Below are 12,114 nucleotides of genomic sequence, written 5' to 3'. Positions count from 1 at the left end.
CAGTCTCTCAGACAGCGTGCGAACATATCAGATGTTTCGCTGCCTACTGTGCATGAGCGGTTTCAAATCACTTGTTTTTCAATCACAAGGCTTATAAAATGCATTGTTTCTTGAAACCACGTAATAACTGCACCGCTAATGTCAATAATTTCCAATCAGTTGGTGGGATCGGCCTACTTTAGTGACTCCCGGTCAAATCATAGAATTTGATTATCGGCCGTTACCACAAATACGCTTGTTGTATGACTGTTACAATATACTGATTTGATATAGGTCATTATATTTTTTACAGATACCAATTATGATCATCATGATCATATTTAATAAAACATGAAAGTGAACATTTCTAATTTGTCTGTAAAAAAAGCAAAGAGTCAGATCTAATTTATGCATATTATAGAGAGTCCACATTCTAAGATTTTACTATTATTATTATTATTAAATTAGCATTCTTTTAAATTTAGTCAACTGCTCCCACTGAAAAGGGCTAAAATAAAATAGATTAATAATACAAATAATAATTAAGAATACAATAATAAAAAATAATAACAAATAAAAATAAACAAATAAATATCTGCATTTCCCTTCTTTTTAAAACATATGCTCTTTGGAAACAGCTGAATACCACACTTCATTATTATTGGTTTAATAAGAGATATGAATGTGAAAGGGGATGATATCAGCATTACTAAGCAGAATATCAGATACAATTTCCCTCAGGAGGAACAGCACACAAACACAAGCCAGATGTTAAGTCTAACATACGTTGCATTAGCGAGATTCACAGTGTGCTTTGAGAATCTCTCACTGCATACTTATCTTAAGTCCCGCACCTTTTAAACTTGCTAATTACAATTCTTACACGCCAGCCTTGTATTTCAAGGTTGGTTTGATTCCCTGGCGGCTACTGACAGATCCTGCCTTGTGCAAACAGTTTTATTTCCAGTGCACATGCATCTATGCAAATGCACATTCCCGTTAAAAGCAGTTCAACAGAACTGCACGAGTGTACGCTTGAGGGAGAATAGTGTGTGTACTTAGAGTACACGGTGGTCTTTGGTTTCTCTGCATCTAGTGCCAGAGATCGGACTGGGCCGTGGCTCTTCGCCAGAGATGCAGTGATCCCTCACCCTTGTGTGATGGCAGAGCATTTCCCATTCGCCTGGTTTGACTGCGGGACCATGTGCGCAACCCACTCGGTCGAACTTCGGCTGAACCTGTGTTAGCTTTAGTCCAGCAGAGATTCCATTCCTGATGCCATTTCTTTCCTCTCGTACCGCCTATGGACATGGAAGTGGGTTAAGGACTCTGGATTAATTCACGAGCGGAGGAAAAAAACACATCCACCCCCAAAAAACCCACTTTCATCCGACCCTACTTCACCCTTCCCCCACTCAACGGGCAGAATGGCCACATGCAGCCATGGGGCAAAAAAGTACCCAGTCACAAGGTCATGAACAGCACACAGCTCCATGCTTGCAGTAAGCGAGTTTTGAGAAACTCCAGTGTGCTTTGTTCAACTCTCCATGTCCTTGTGGGTTTTTGCATTCAATGCAAGATCATTCCATATGGACTGAGTCAGTGCTGGAAATAGACCCATTACGTAAGTACGAGTGAGACCCCCCCCCCCCCAACACACCCAACCCACCTCCTCTGCTACTGAAGTACTGAAGACTCTTCTACCCACCACATTTGCACTGTTGTTGTGGCAAAACTCATCAGTCGGAGCTCAACCAGTGCTGTATGCAACTAAATCGGGAATCTTTTAAAGCAGCCGCGGGTAGCTGATAAATCACGATTGCTGAAACCTGCAACAGCCCTCCTGCAGGGAGCTGAGAGCAGTTGCTCGCTGACATGCCTCCATCCCTCATTTAGTTAAGAGGATGTTGATGTCAGTGTTTACTCAGAAGAGATAAAGCGACCAGATCAGCCCTGGTAATCTAAAAGACACGGTCATCTCTGAGAGCACGTTATGCTGTTAAAATGGTGCAACGCAACCTCTGATGTCTTGATTACAGAATCACTCAATAGATGGTTGTTCAATTCATGTATTTTTGAAGATCTACTGCAGTGGATGAAAAGCTACATAGGCTCAAACTCTGTAATGTTAAGCTTAGTCAAATTACCATGTGAAACAGAGCAGTGTAAAATTAGTTAAAAGTAATTAAAAATTAAAAGTAGTGCTATTTCTTTCATACATTTACAAATAACTTAATATAACAATTTTTCAAGTTGTATTTAGCACCAATTTGTGTCCCAATGTGATGCTGTCAAATTGATTGTGATTGTATTTGTGCACATTAAAGGTCACTTTGTTCCCAACTTCCCAAACACACATTACGTCCCACAACACAGCCTTACAGATTTAGCCTTACAATTTGGTCAACGCTAAACTGTAACAAGTACTATTTTTGTAACAAATTCATGTATATTTTCTTTTCTTTTTTTACTGTGCTCCCTTGTCTTGCCTCCTAGTTTCCCCTTACCACGTCCCCTCATCCTTGTCTAGTCTTGATTCCCTAATTGCGTTCCTTAGTCCAGCCGAGATCCTATTTGTGGTGCCATTTCTTCTCTATCGTGCCGGCTATGGACTTGGAAGTGGGTTAAGGACTCTGGATTAATTCACAAGCGGAGGAAAAAACACATCCACCGCCAAAAAACCCACTCTCATGCTGTCCTTGTCTAGTCCTGATTCACTAATTGTGTTCACCTGGTCCTTGTTTGCTCCACTCCCTTTATATTGTGTCACCTTGCTGTTTGTCTTTCTCCTTGTCGGAGTTTTTCCTCCTGTGTTTTTTTTTTTTAAATCCTGTCCACATGAAAATGCAAAAACCCGCTACCAAGGGCTGTCAAGAGCATGCCACACCAGCAGGTGGCAATATAACCCTAACCGGAAAGCCACATTGGCCAATCAGAAGCCTAACAAAAAGTTATTACAGGTTCCGGTAGGCGGATAACAGCGCAGCACAGGCGCACACTCTGACGTCGCAAGGCGAAAACCCCAGTTTCACTGTCTACACGAAAACACTGTAACCGGCGTTTCTGAAAATCCTCACCCGGGCAGGGGTTTTCAAAAATGTTCGGTTTCAGTGTCCTGATACTGCGTTTCCGTGTGGACAAATGGCCGAACCGCGTAAAAAAAGTCAAGGTTATAAAAATACCCGTGTCCGTGTGGACAAGGCCATTGCTGGATCGTTGTTTTGTGTTCATGTCTAAGACCTTTCTCAAGTATCGTGTTATATCTAGGTGTGATTTTCCAAAGCTCCCTCTGTAGCTTCCTGTATCCTTGAAGTTTTTGCTTTGGGGTTATCTAAGACTAACTTCTCTTTATTTTGCCTTCCTTAGTTTTCTTGTTTTACTCGAGCTATTCATTAAATCTGTTGTCTCTGGTGATTGTCGTTTGAACCTTTCTGGATCTGCCATCAAATTGATAAGTTTATTTATATCAAGTGCTGTTAGAAAATCCTTTAAATCTCCACCTCCAACATCCTCACACGCAATATATATTATACTAGCTGAGAGTATATTATACTCCTTTATTTGTACATGTGATGTAATGATGTAAACACATCGAATCTCCCGTGGAAATCCACCAGTACAACTGGAATTACAGGAAGATCAACTTAAACAGAGACCCTTGTTTGTTCCAAAATAATAAATAATTAAAAAAGGTTCATGTTAATCAATAACTTGACCAAAAAAAACCAAAACAAAACATAATAATACATAGCTCTGACAGGTTTTGTCAAAATGTAACTCAAAACTATCTAAAGCACAGAGACGAGAAAGAGGGTGAGAGAGATTAGCCTACCTAACAATTTATTGGCTACTTAACAAAGCCTCATAAAAAATATAACTAGTTACTCTACACCAGTCTTCAGATTTTTGTTGAGAAAGATAAGCATGCTGACATAATCTGGGGTCAGACGCGACCGCAACCTGGTGACTTTCAGTCCAGCCGACGAAAACACCCACTCTCCTCATGATTCTTCTTTTGAAATCAAAATTGAAACTCGCAGATAACTGAGTATGGCGTCAAATATTGCTCCCAGGTGGTAAAATGTTTAATTGCTGCCACACAGTGAAATTCATTTCATTTCTTCAAGACTCACACTATGCAATGCAACCTGCATTAGTTTAATCGATAACAAATGAACGTGATCGACAAAATTCTTAATTATCAATTAACGATTGTCGATTGTCCATCCCTATCCCAAAATAAGGCGTCTGTGGATAAGAGTCCTAAACAAGGACTGGAGGGATGTTTGCCTGCTCAACCCCATAGACGATGAGTGGAAGGAGAATTTTAGAATGACACGACAGTCATTTATGCCACTATTCAACATCAACAGCTCACTCCTTGCGTTTATTATGCCATTTCTACATCATTGCTCATGTGCAGTACTTTCCAGTTGTGATTTTCATTCCGATCAAGTGTTTACATGTCCTCTCGATCAGTTTACAAAAACCACCCCTTACAATCTGAATGAAATTTTAATTGGATTTGGCCAATTCATTCCGACTGATGTGGTTAGACTGGATACGTGTGACTTTTTTTTTTCAGACTGTGCTATTAATCGGATTACAATCAGATTATTAGGATCCATGTAAACACGGATAAATACAGACACACAGGATATTAAAAATACATGGCAAAAAGCATGAAGAAAAGATCTTCAGTTGCACCATATATTTCCAACATGAACTAATAATGAACATTCACACCACTGACAACACTTTGAACATGTCGAAAATAAAATTAGGCACACAGCACCTTCAAGACCACCAGTTGTTTTAATATAAACATCATAACAGTTATATATTATGATGTTCTGGCAGAAAAAGAAAGTGGATGTTTATATATATATATATATATATGCTATTCACAAAATTGTCTTCCTAATGTGCACATTTTTTTTAAGTTCATAAATAACATGAAGCACAAAACACTGATGTACAGACTATCAGAGTAAGTGTTCATTATAACGCAACACAAACAAGGCAGGTATGCGTTGGATTGTGGTGCTAAAATGTGGCTACAGAAACACACCTCATAATTCAGGATCTGAAACATGAAAAAAAAAACTAAAATGGATTGTAAGATGCAAAAAACACAGTGAGCCTGTTATGACTTTTGAAATGATTAGTCATGAAAAACACCTGAGAGGTGCTTTGTTCTGATGATTTTGATGATGTGGTTATGAGGGAATATAGGCTATGATGAGACAAAGACAGAATGGCAGAATCAAACACCAGCACAATTGCATCAAAGGAAGAGGTATAACTGAAGAACTTCAAATACCCTTAAAGACTTTGCTGTTTGTGTCGCTGAAGGGAGCCTTACTCTGAACTGGCTGCGTGTCAGGGTTGTAGAAGAACTTCTCGTTACACATGTTGCCCTCACAGCAGCAGAAGAACACATCTGGGTCCTCCTTCTTCTCCACACACTCGGTGCTGTAAGATAAAGAACAAGCAGAGCTATCAGTCCACAATTGATGTAACGTTTTTTTAACCACTCAAATACTGAAATTTCTAGAACACAACACATTTTTCAATATTTAATCTGTTCACCAAATAACTGATTACATACAATTTGATTAATTACATACATTTAATGTAATTCATTTGATTAAAAAAAGATTGACAGCACCCCCCACCCTCCCCCTAATTTTGGGCAATAAAATAAAGATTGCATCACATTTGGGGATTATTGAGACGTGCTGCAAGGTTTATTTGGATTTCGCTTGGGTTAAGAGAGCAAACAAATGAACAAATGCACATGGATTGAAAAATGCCTGAGCCAAAGAGATACTTTTTAAAATCTGGCAGCCCACATCAAAGCAGAGCTCTCAGGTTGGCTTAAAGAAGATAAACAAAGCTTAGCAGCACACCAATAATCCTTAAGATACACAAACAGGTACAAATGAAAAAATAAAAGGGGAATGGATGACATTCCAGAGGCATTCAGTCAGAAAAGTGATTCGGTTACTGTCTTGAGACGCACACGAGCCATTAAGCGATCGCAATACTTGCTCAGCTACTTAAGGACTTGACATGGCAGAGCAACGTGCATGAAAAAAAAAAAAAAAAAAAACATAAATCCTTCAAGCGAGGGAGGTAAACGGGTTCAGCAGCATGTTAGGACAGGAGAAGTGTTGCTTCCTTTGCACGCTATCAAAACAGCTTCGTTCAGGAAAAGCACTTCCTGATCTACCAGCAGTGCTACCTGTCGCATAGGGGCAGATGCATTGAGAAACCTGTTTTTAATATCTCCCCTTTTGTGGCCGGAGGTTACAAGGTTCACAACTAAGCCTAAACATGGAAACACGTTTACACAAGACTTTATCTGAAATACTATGAATTTGTTTACAAGGAATGTGTGGTGTATTCTCTCTGTAATGTGTAGAACATTGAGCATGGGCAATTTAGTTAGTTTAAGTTAAACCATGCCTGAAAATGGAAGAAAAAAAGAGCATACACTACTGTACAAAAGTTTGGGGACGTAAGATATAGTTTCTAATGCTCACAAAGGCTGGACTGATTTGATCAAATATTTAAAGGTGCATTGCGCAACATTTCATGTTAAAAATAGCCGTTTTCTAACCCATACATGCTTAAACAATCGCCTGATGGGCTGAATGAGCCCTTCTCTGAGAGAAATAAATAAGAGGGATTCGGGCTCGAATCTGAGACTGGCCGTGACGTCATGTGCGTTCACGCTCGCCTGGCTATGTGCCTATGTCTTGCAGGTAGTGTATTCGCCGCCATTCTCCTTATCAGAGAAGACAACGTGAGCGACACAACTTTAGTCAACGTTCCACAAAAGTAGAAGATGGATTCAAAGGAGCTGTTTAGCCTACACCTGGTCACTTCATGCGTTTTCTGTGATCGGATAGCTTTCGATCGTGAAAAGACCAGGTTGCCCTCCGAAACGCATTTAAGACGGATTTGAATCCAATCGCTCAAATCACTTGAGGACGTGGTCTGGGCCATATTCCAGACAAAACTGGACAAGTGTAAATGCATCTGGTTGTTGAAAGCAGGCTATAGGTTATGTCATGTTATTTAAGTCATATATATGACGACGCGCATCACCTCAGATGAGCAGCTGAGCGCCTATTCATAAAGCCAGCCGCAATCGTCGCAATCAATCGCAAATCAAAGTGAAAGTAAGTCGCAGACGCTTAACACTACCATCTTCATTAAAAGTAAAGAAATGAAATGATCTTACCAGGCAACCAGGGCTGTTGCCTCTCTCTCTTATTGCTGTCTTTGCTGATTTAGAAATTAGCCGATGATTAATAAAATGCAGCTCATATCTGTTGCTTTCGGTGACGTGCACTTCATGAATTCTGTAGCCTGTATAGCGCGGAAATTAAAGATCAGATTATATCCGTTTTGCAAAAACACATTTATGTGACCAGGTGTAATGGAATCGTTTTGATAAATCAGATAGCTATCCGATCTGAGAAAACGCATTGTGGCCAGGTGTAAACAGCCCAAAAGAGACCGGCTTGTAGTTCATTCCAAACCCCAACGCAAACTCCACGTGAGACAAAGAAAATACAACTTCTGTCTGTCCAGTGCCATTCGTCGGAATAAGACAAGAGTCAACATCGGGAAGGCTCAACAAACGGAGAGATCTCTGGTCTGCTCTAGGGCTCAAACGGGTCTTATACAAAGTAATAACTTATATTGTCCATGAACGTGTTTCCATAATTATACAATAATACGTGGATACAGTAAGCACATAAAACAGTTCAATATATAGATGGAAACAAAAACCAAAGTTTTCTACTACCCCTGTTTTCCCCTCACACACACATAAGTGTGTACTCGAATGCCTTTCCTTTCATATATTTTAAATGACCTGCAGATTTATAACTGTATTACCTCATTATGACTGTAACAAAAGATGTGTGCCGCACAGTGTGCGGCTGATGCTCCTTTGGTTATGAACAGCTCGTGCAAACGTTCGTGTATGTGTGTGTGAGCGCGCACGCAGTTTCACTTGTCACCAGAGGGGGCGTAGTTCTGCAAAAACTCAGATACTTGCGTTTAGCTCCTTTAAATGTAATTCATTCCTGTCATGGCAAAAATTAATTTTCAGCAGCGATTACTCCAGTCTTCACTGTCACTTCAGAAAGCATTCTAATAACTTTATAAATGTCCTTCCTTGCTACATAATAAAATGATTGTTTCTTTAAAACTAAATTTTGAATGGTAGTGCCCCTCACACTGCAATATTTTTACAAAATGACAATAATTGTACACACGCTGATGCAAAACAAGTGAAAAACTGCATATGAAGAGCAAAATCATCTCTACTACAGTTACAGTGTTGGAAACTATGATATAAGCAAAAATGAATGATGATCGCATGGGAAATGCTGGAGGGTTTGACCACGCCTCTATAAGTTAAATCAAAACAATTGCTATTCAGAGGGGAAGGCTGTGACAAATGACTACAGTTGGCAATGAATATGACACTTAAAATTATGCTGATTAATACTGATGGAAGCTACCAGTCAAAAAGCATAAAAAACTGCAGGGTTATCAGTTTGAATCATTTTAACAAATCATTCAGAGCGAGCATTGAATAAACATACAAGATTCACAAGTCATTGTCTCTTTCATTTAGATTTGGCTCAAAATGATTACCTGTCATAGCAGCTGACATCATCAAGCCAGCAGCCTTGCTTTACTATTTCAACTGATCCTGACACATTTCGCCAAGTTGCGAAGCAATGTAGCCTCTTGTCCTTTTCTCCCACGCAAGATTCAATTCCGCTGCGGTTTCCACGGTTCTCCAAGCTGGGGTTGTAGTTGTAAAAGACACACTCTTGTGTCTCTGAGCGGCCGAGAATGGCACCTGGAAAAAAAAAAAAAAAAACACAGGGGAAGCTGGTTAAGACATGGACTGCCTGCAGTGGAAACAGACACCTGCTGTACTGATCTCTCAGAAGACTTTAACCACAACCCAAAGTGTAAAGCTCAAATACCATCAGTCCGTCACTGATTAGCAGCTGAAAATCAATTAAAGATGACAGGCATTGGAGGAAAATAATCGACACACAAGTGTTTTAAAATAACCCCCAAAAAGTGAAATCCGCAGATGGGACTTTTGTTTTCAGAAGCTACTCATGAGTTACCATATGGTGAAAAAGAAAGCAAAACACTGTGTTGAAGCAAAACTTTGTGGTTAACCAAAAAAACAAAAACAAATGTAAGGTAGTGAGTGTGATTAACACAGAAGGGCCACTTTGAAACAGGATGTGGTGGAGGGCGGTTTCACAACTTTTTCCTAAAACAACCGCAACTCAGATCGTGTTTGAATATGGCAGAGATGTGATGAGTGTTAAGAAATTATCCAAAACACACCCCATGTCATCACCATCACTTAACACACAAGAAAAAAATCCAGAGGATTTCATGAACGAAATAAAGAGCAAATAGTGGATTGAGATTCTAATCTAATTCTTTACTTGCTAATCCTGATCAAATACACTAGGGATCTCGTGCAGGTTCTGAAAGGTCGCACGGCTAAGTCTCTGCATGGACGTTTACATAAGATCCGTTCTTGCACTCAAAAACATTTAGACGTCGCATAACAGAATAGAATATAACTGGAAGTCTTCATCACAACTTCTCCATTCAGCTAGGCTCATCATCCATAACTCTATCAAGGCCAGCTAGGAACCTTGGGGTTGTAATTGATGATCAGTTGAACAACTGAATTGATTGCACAACATTAGGAAGATCAGTCCCTTCCTAGCAGAGCATGCTACACAACTCCTTGTCCAAGTGCTCATTCTATCCAGACTGGACTATTGTAATACTCTCCTAGCTGGTCTTCCAGCTTGCTCTGTCAAACCTCTACAACTGATCCAGAACGCCGCAGCCTTTAATGAGCCGAAGAGAGCACATGTCACTCCTCTCCTCACAAAATTGCACTGGTTGCCAGTTGCCACTCGCATTAAATTCAAGTCACTGACATATGACTACAGAATAATCACTGGCACTGCTCCCTCTTACCTAAACTCACTACTTCAGACTTATGTGCCATCCAGAAACTTAGCGAATGTCGTCTTGTGGTACCATCTCAAAGAGGCACAAAATCTCTTTCTCAGACCTTTACCATGACTGTTTCCCTGCTGGTGGAATGATCTAACACAACCAGAGCTACTGAGTCAGTAGCCACTTTCAACAAACTGCTGCTGAAGAAGTATTTTCTTCGACAGCACTTGATCCAATAATACTAACACTTTCTATTTTCTCTTCTAGTCTATTCTTAAAACAACATCAAAAAAAAAAAAAAAAAACCTGTGTTAAATTAAACTGAGGGGACATAGCAGTAACGTTTGTTGTCCAACTGTTGGTTTAACTGCTTCTATTGTTCTCATTTGTAAGTCGCTTTGGATAGAAGTGTCTGCTAAATGAATAAATGTAAATGTAAGTCAGGTGTTAGAAGCAATAGCTTGGCGGGAGTTTTGCATCTATGGTAACATTGGTAATACAGACATTTGGCTTGAGCTAATGTTTACATATTGCACCACAAGGAACAGTTCATGCTTTGGGCCAAGTATTCGAGGACTGGTAGCACAGGTTTAGTGACAGCACCATGCTGGATATATTTGAATGGAACACATTGTGCATAAAAACACAGCAATAAAGTGATTACAGAAACCTCCTTCAAATGTTACAAACTGCACTTTAGTATCCTCCAAAAATACATACCACTTCTTACAGCAAAAACAATTAGCCTAATCATTAAGTAAGTGAATTTCACACCTACATACAAGTAGGGGTGGGCGGTATCCCAACAGACACGATTAACCTGTAAAAGTTTGTCAACCGGTAGATGTTTTGGACTATCTTCTCTATCGCTGTTTTGCTGACATGGCTGTGCTACACGGTCACGGAAGCTTATTTTTTGCATGCGTTTTTAAGGATTGTGGTTTAAAAACAAGTGATTTTGGTGGAAGTGAAAGATCCCTCATTTTGCTATATGCAGCACGCAGAGAGACTGTTTCTGAAGCAGCCGCTCATAAAGCGCGTGAGAACTGAACTCTTTTTGCAGACTTTGGGCTTGAACGGTTAAATACACATATTTATGTATCAACGTGATCATGTAATTGCAAGTAAACACAGCCATTTACTTATTAAGTGAACGTAAACAGTTCACTTAAGAAAACGTATATCAGTCTTAAAGTGACAGCATCCAAATTAACCAGTTGTCGTCATTAATGTTAATCAAACAACCAAAAAGAGAAAAAAACTCACTGCTCTTGACTGAATCATTTAACTTTAATAAGAATAAATGTATATTTCATTCACACAGTGAAGACTATGCAGTGTTTTTTAATACATCTGACTACTTTACACAGTTTATTTCTTATTTTTAGTGCTTGAAGTTTTAGATAGGTCTATTACATTTGTCTTTGTTCAATTGTAGTTAGTTTACCTATGCATATGCTTGTATTAGTTTCATTCTTTATCACTTTTTACTTGTCTGCAGTGAGCTTGAGTTTTTGTTTAAACTTATAGTATTAGTTGTTTTGTGAATTATGAAATTTCAATAGAAACAAAAATGTTGATATCATAAAAAATATTTTTAAAGCAAAAACAACTAGCTATATTGTGATTTACCTTTATCTTGTTATGTTTCTTGAGCACCAAATCAGCATAGAATGATTTCAAAAGGACCTTGAGATGCGAGACACTGAAGATATTGATGCTTAAAATTCAGCTTTGCCACCACAAGAATAAATGACATTTTAAAATGTATTACAATATAAAACATTTATTTTAAAGTGTAATACAATTTCATAATATTACTGTTTTTACTGTTTATTGGTTAAGTAAATACAGCCTTGGTGAGAGAAGAGCATAAAGGGAAAAAAAAAACCCTCCTCAAACTTTATTTTGAACAATAGCATTACATTTTATGTGAATACATGCAAAATCACAGAAAGCTCACTGGTTGTTAATATGACAATGTATAGTGAAACATATCTGCAACAGGTTTTGTTTTAATGAAAAGAATTTTAATGACCAAAAATCAGTAATAATGTGTTGGGAAAAATAGGTATTGTTACAGTTTATTACACTACA

At 38.8% G+C, this 12,114-nt stretch overlaps 1 protein-coding gene across 4 annotated transcripts in view; it reads right to left on the bottom strand.

Annotated features, from left to right (window-relative positions):
• Positions 1-12,114, bottom strand: part of acvr2aa (activin A receptor type 2Aa) — a 50,327-nt gene that overhangs the window by 21,701 nt on the left and 16,512 nt on the right. For 2 of the 4 annotated variants that reach the window (XM_039655386.2, XM_039655387.2), the window contains exons 2-3: positions 8,662-8,872; positions 5,303-5,454 (exon numbers count right to left, since the gene is read on the bottom strand). In XM_039655386.2, coding sequence (XP_039511320.2) covers positions 5,303-5,454; positions 8,662-8,872 — 363 coding nt within the window. The remainder of the gene's footprint in view (positions 1-5,302; positions 5,455-8,661; positions 8,873-12,114) is intronic. The other 2 variants (XM_039655388.2, XM_039655389.2) reach the window with 1 other exon arrangement.

This window comes from Pimephales promelas, chromosome 7, assembly GCF_988280905.1.
Source record: "Pimephales promelas chromosome 7, fPimPro1.hap1.1, whole genome shotgun sequence".
Classification (NCBI taxonomy): domain Eukaryota; kingdom Metazoa; phylum Chordata; class Actinopteri; order Cypriniformes; family Leuciscidae; genus Pimephales; species Pimephales promelas.
This window is presented reverse-complemented; position numbering and strand designations above follow the sequence as displayed.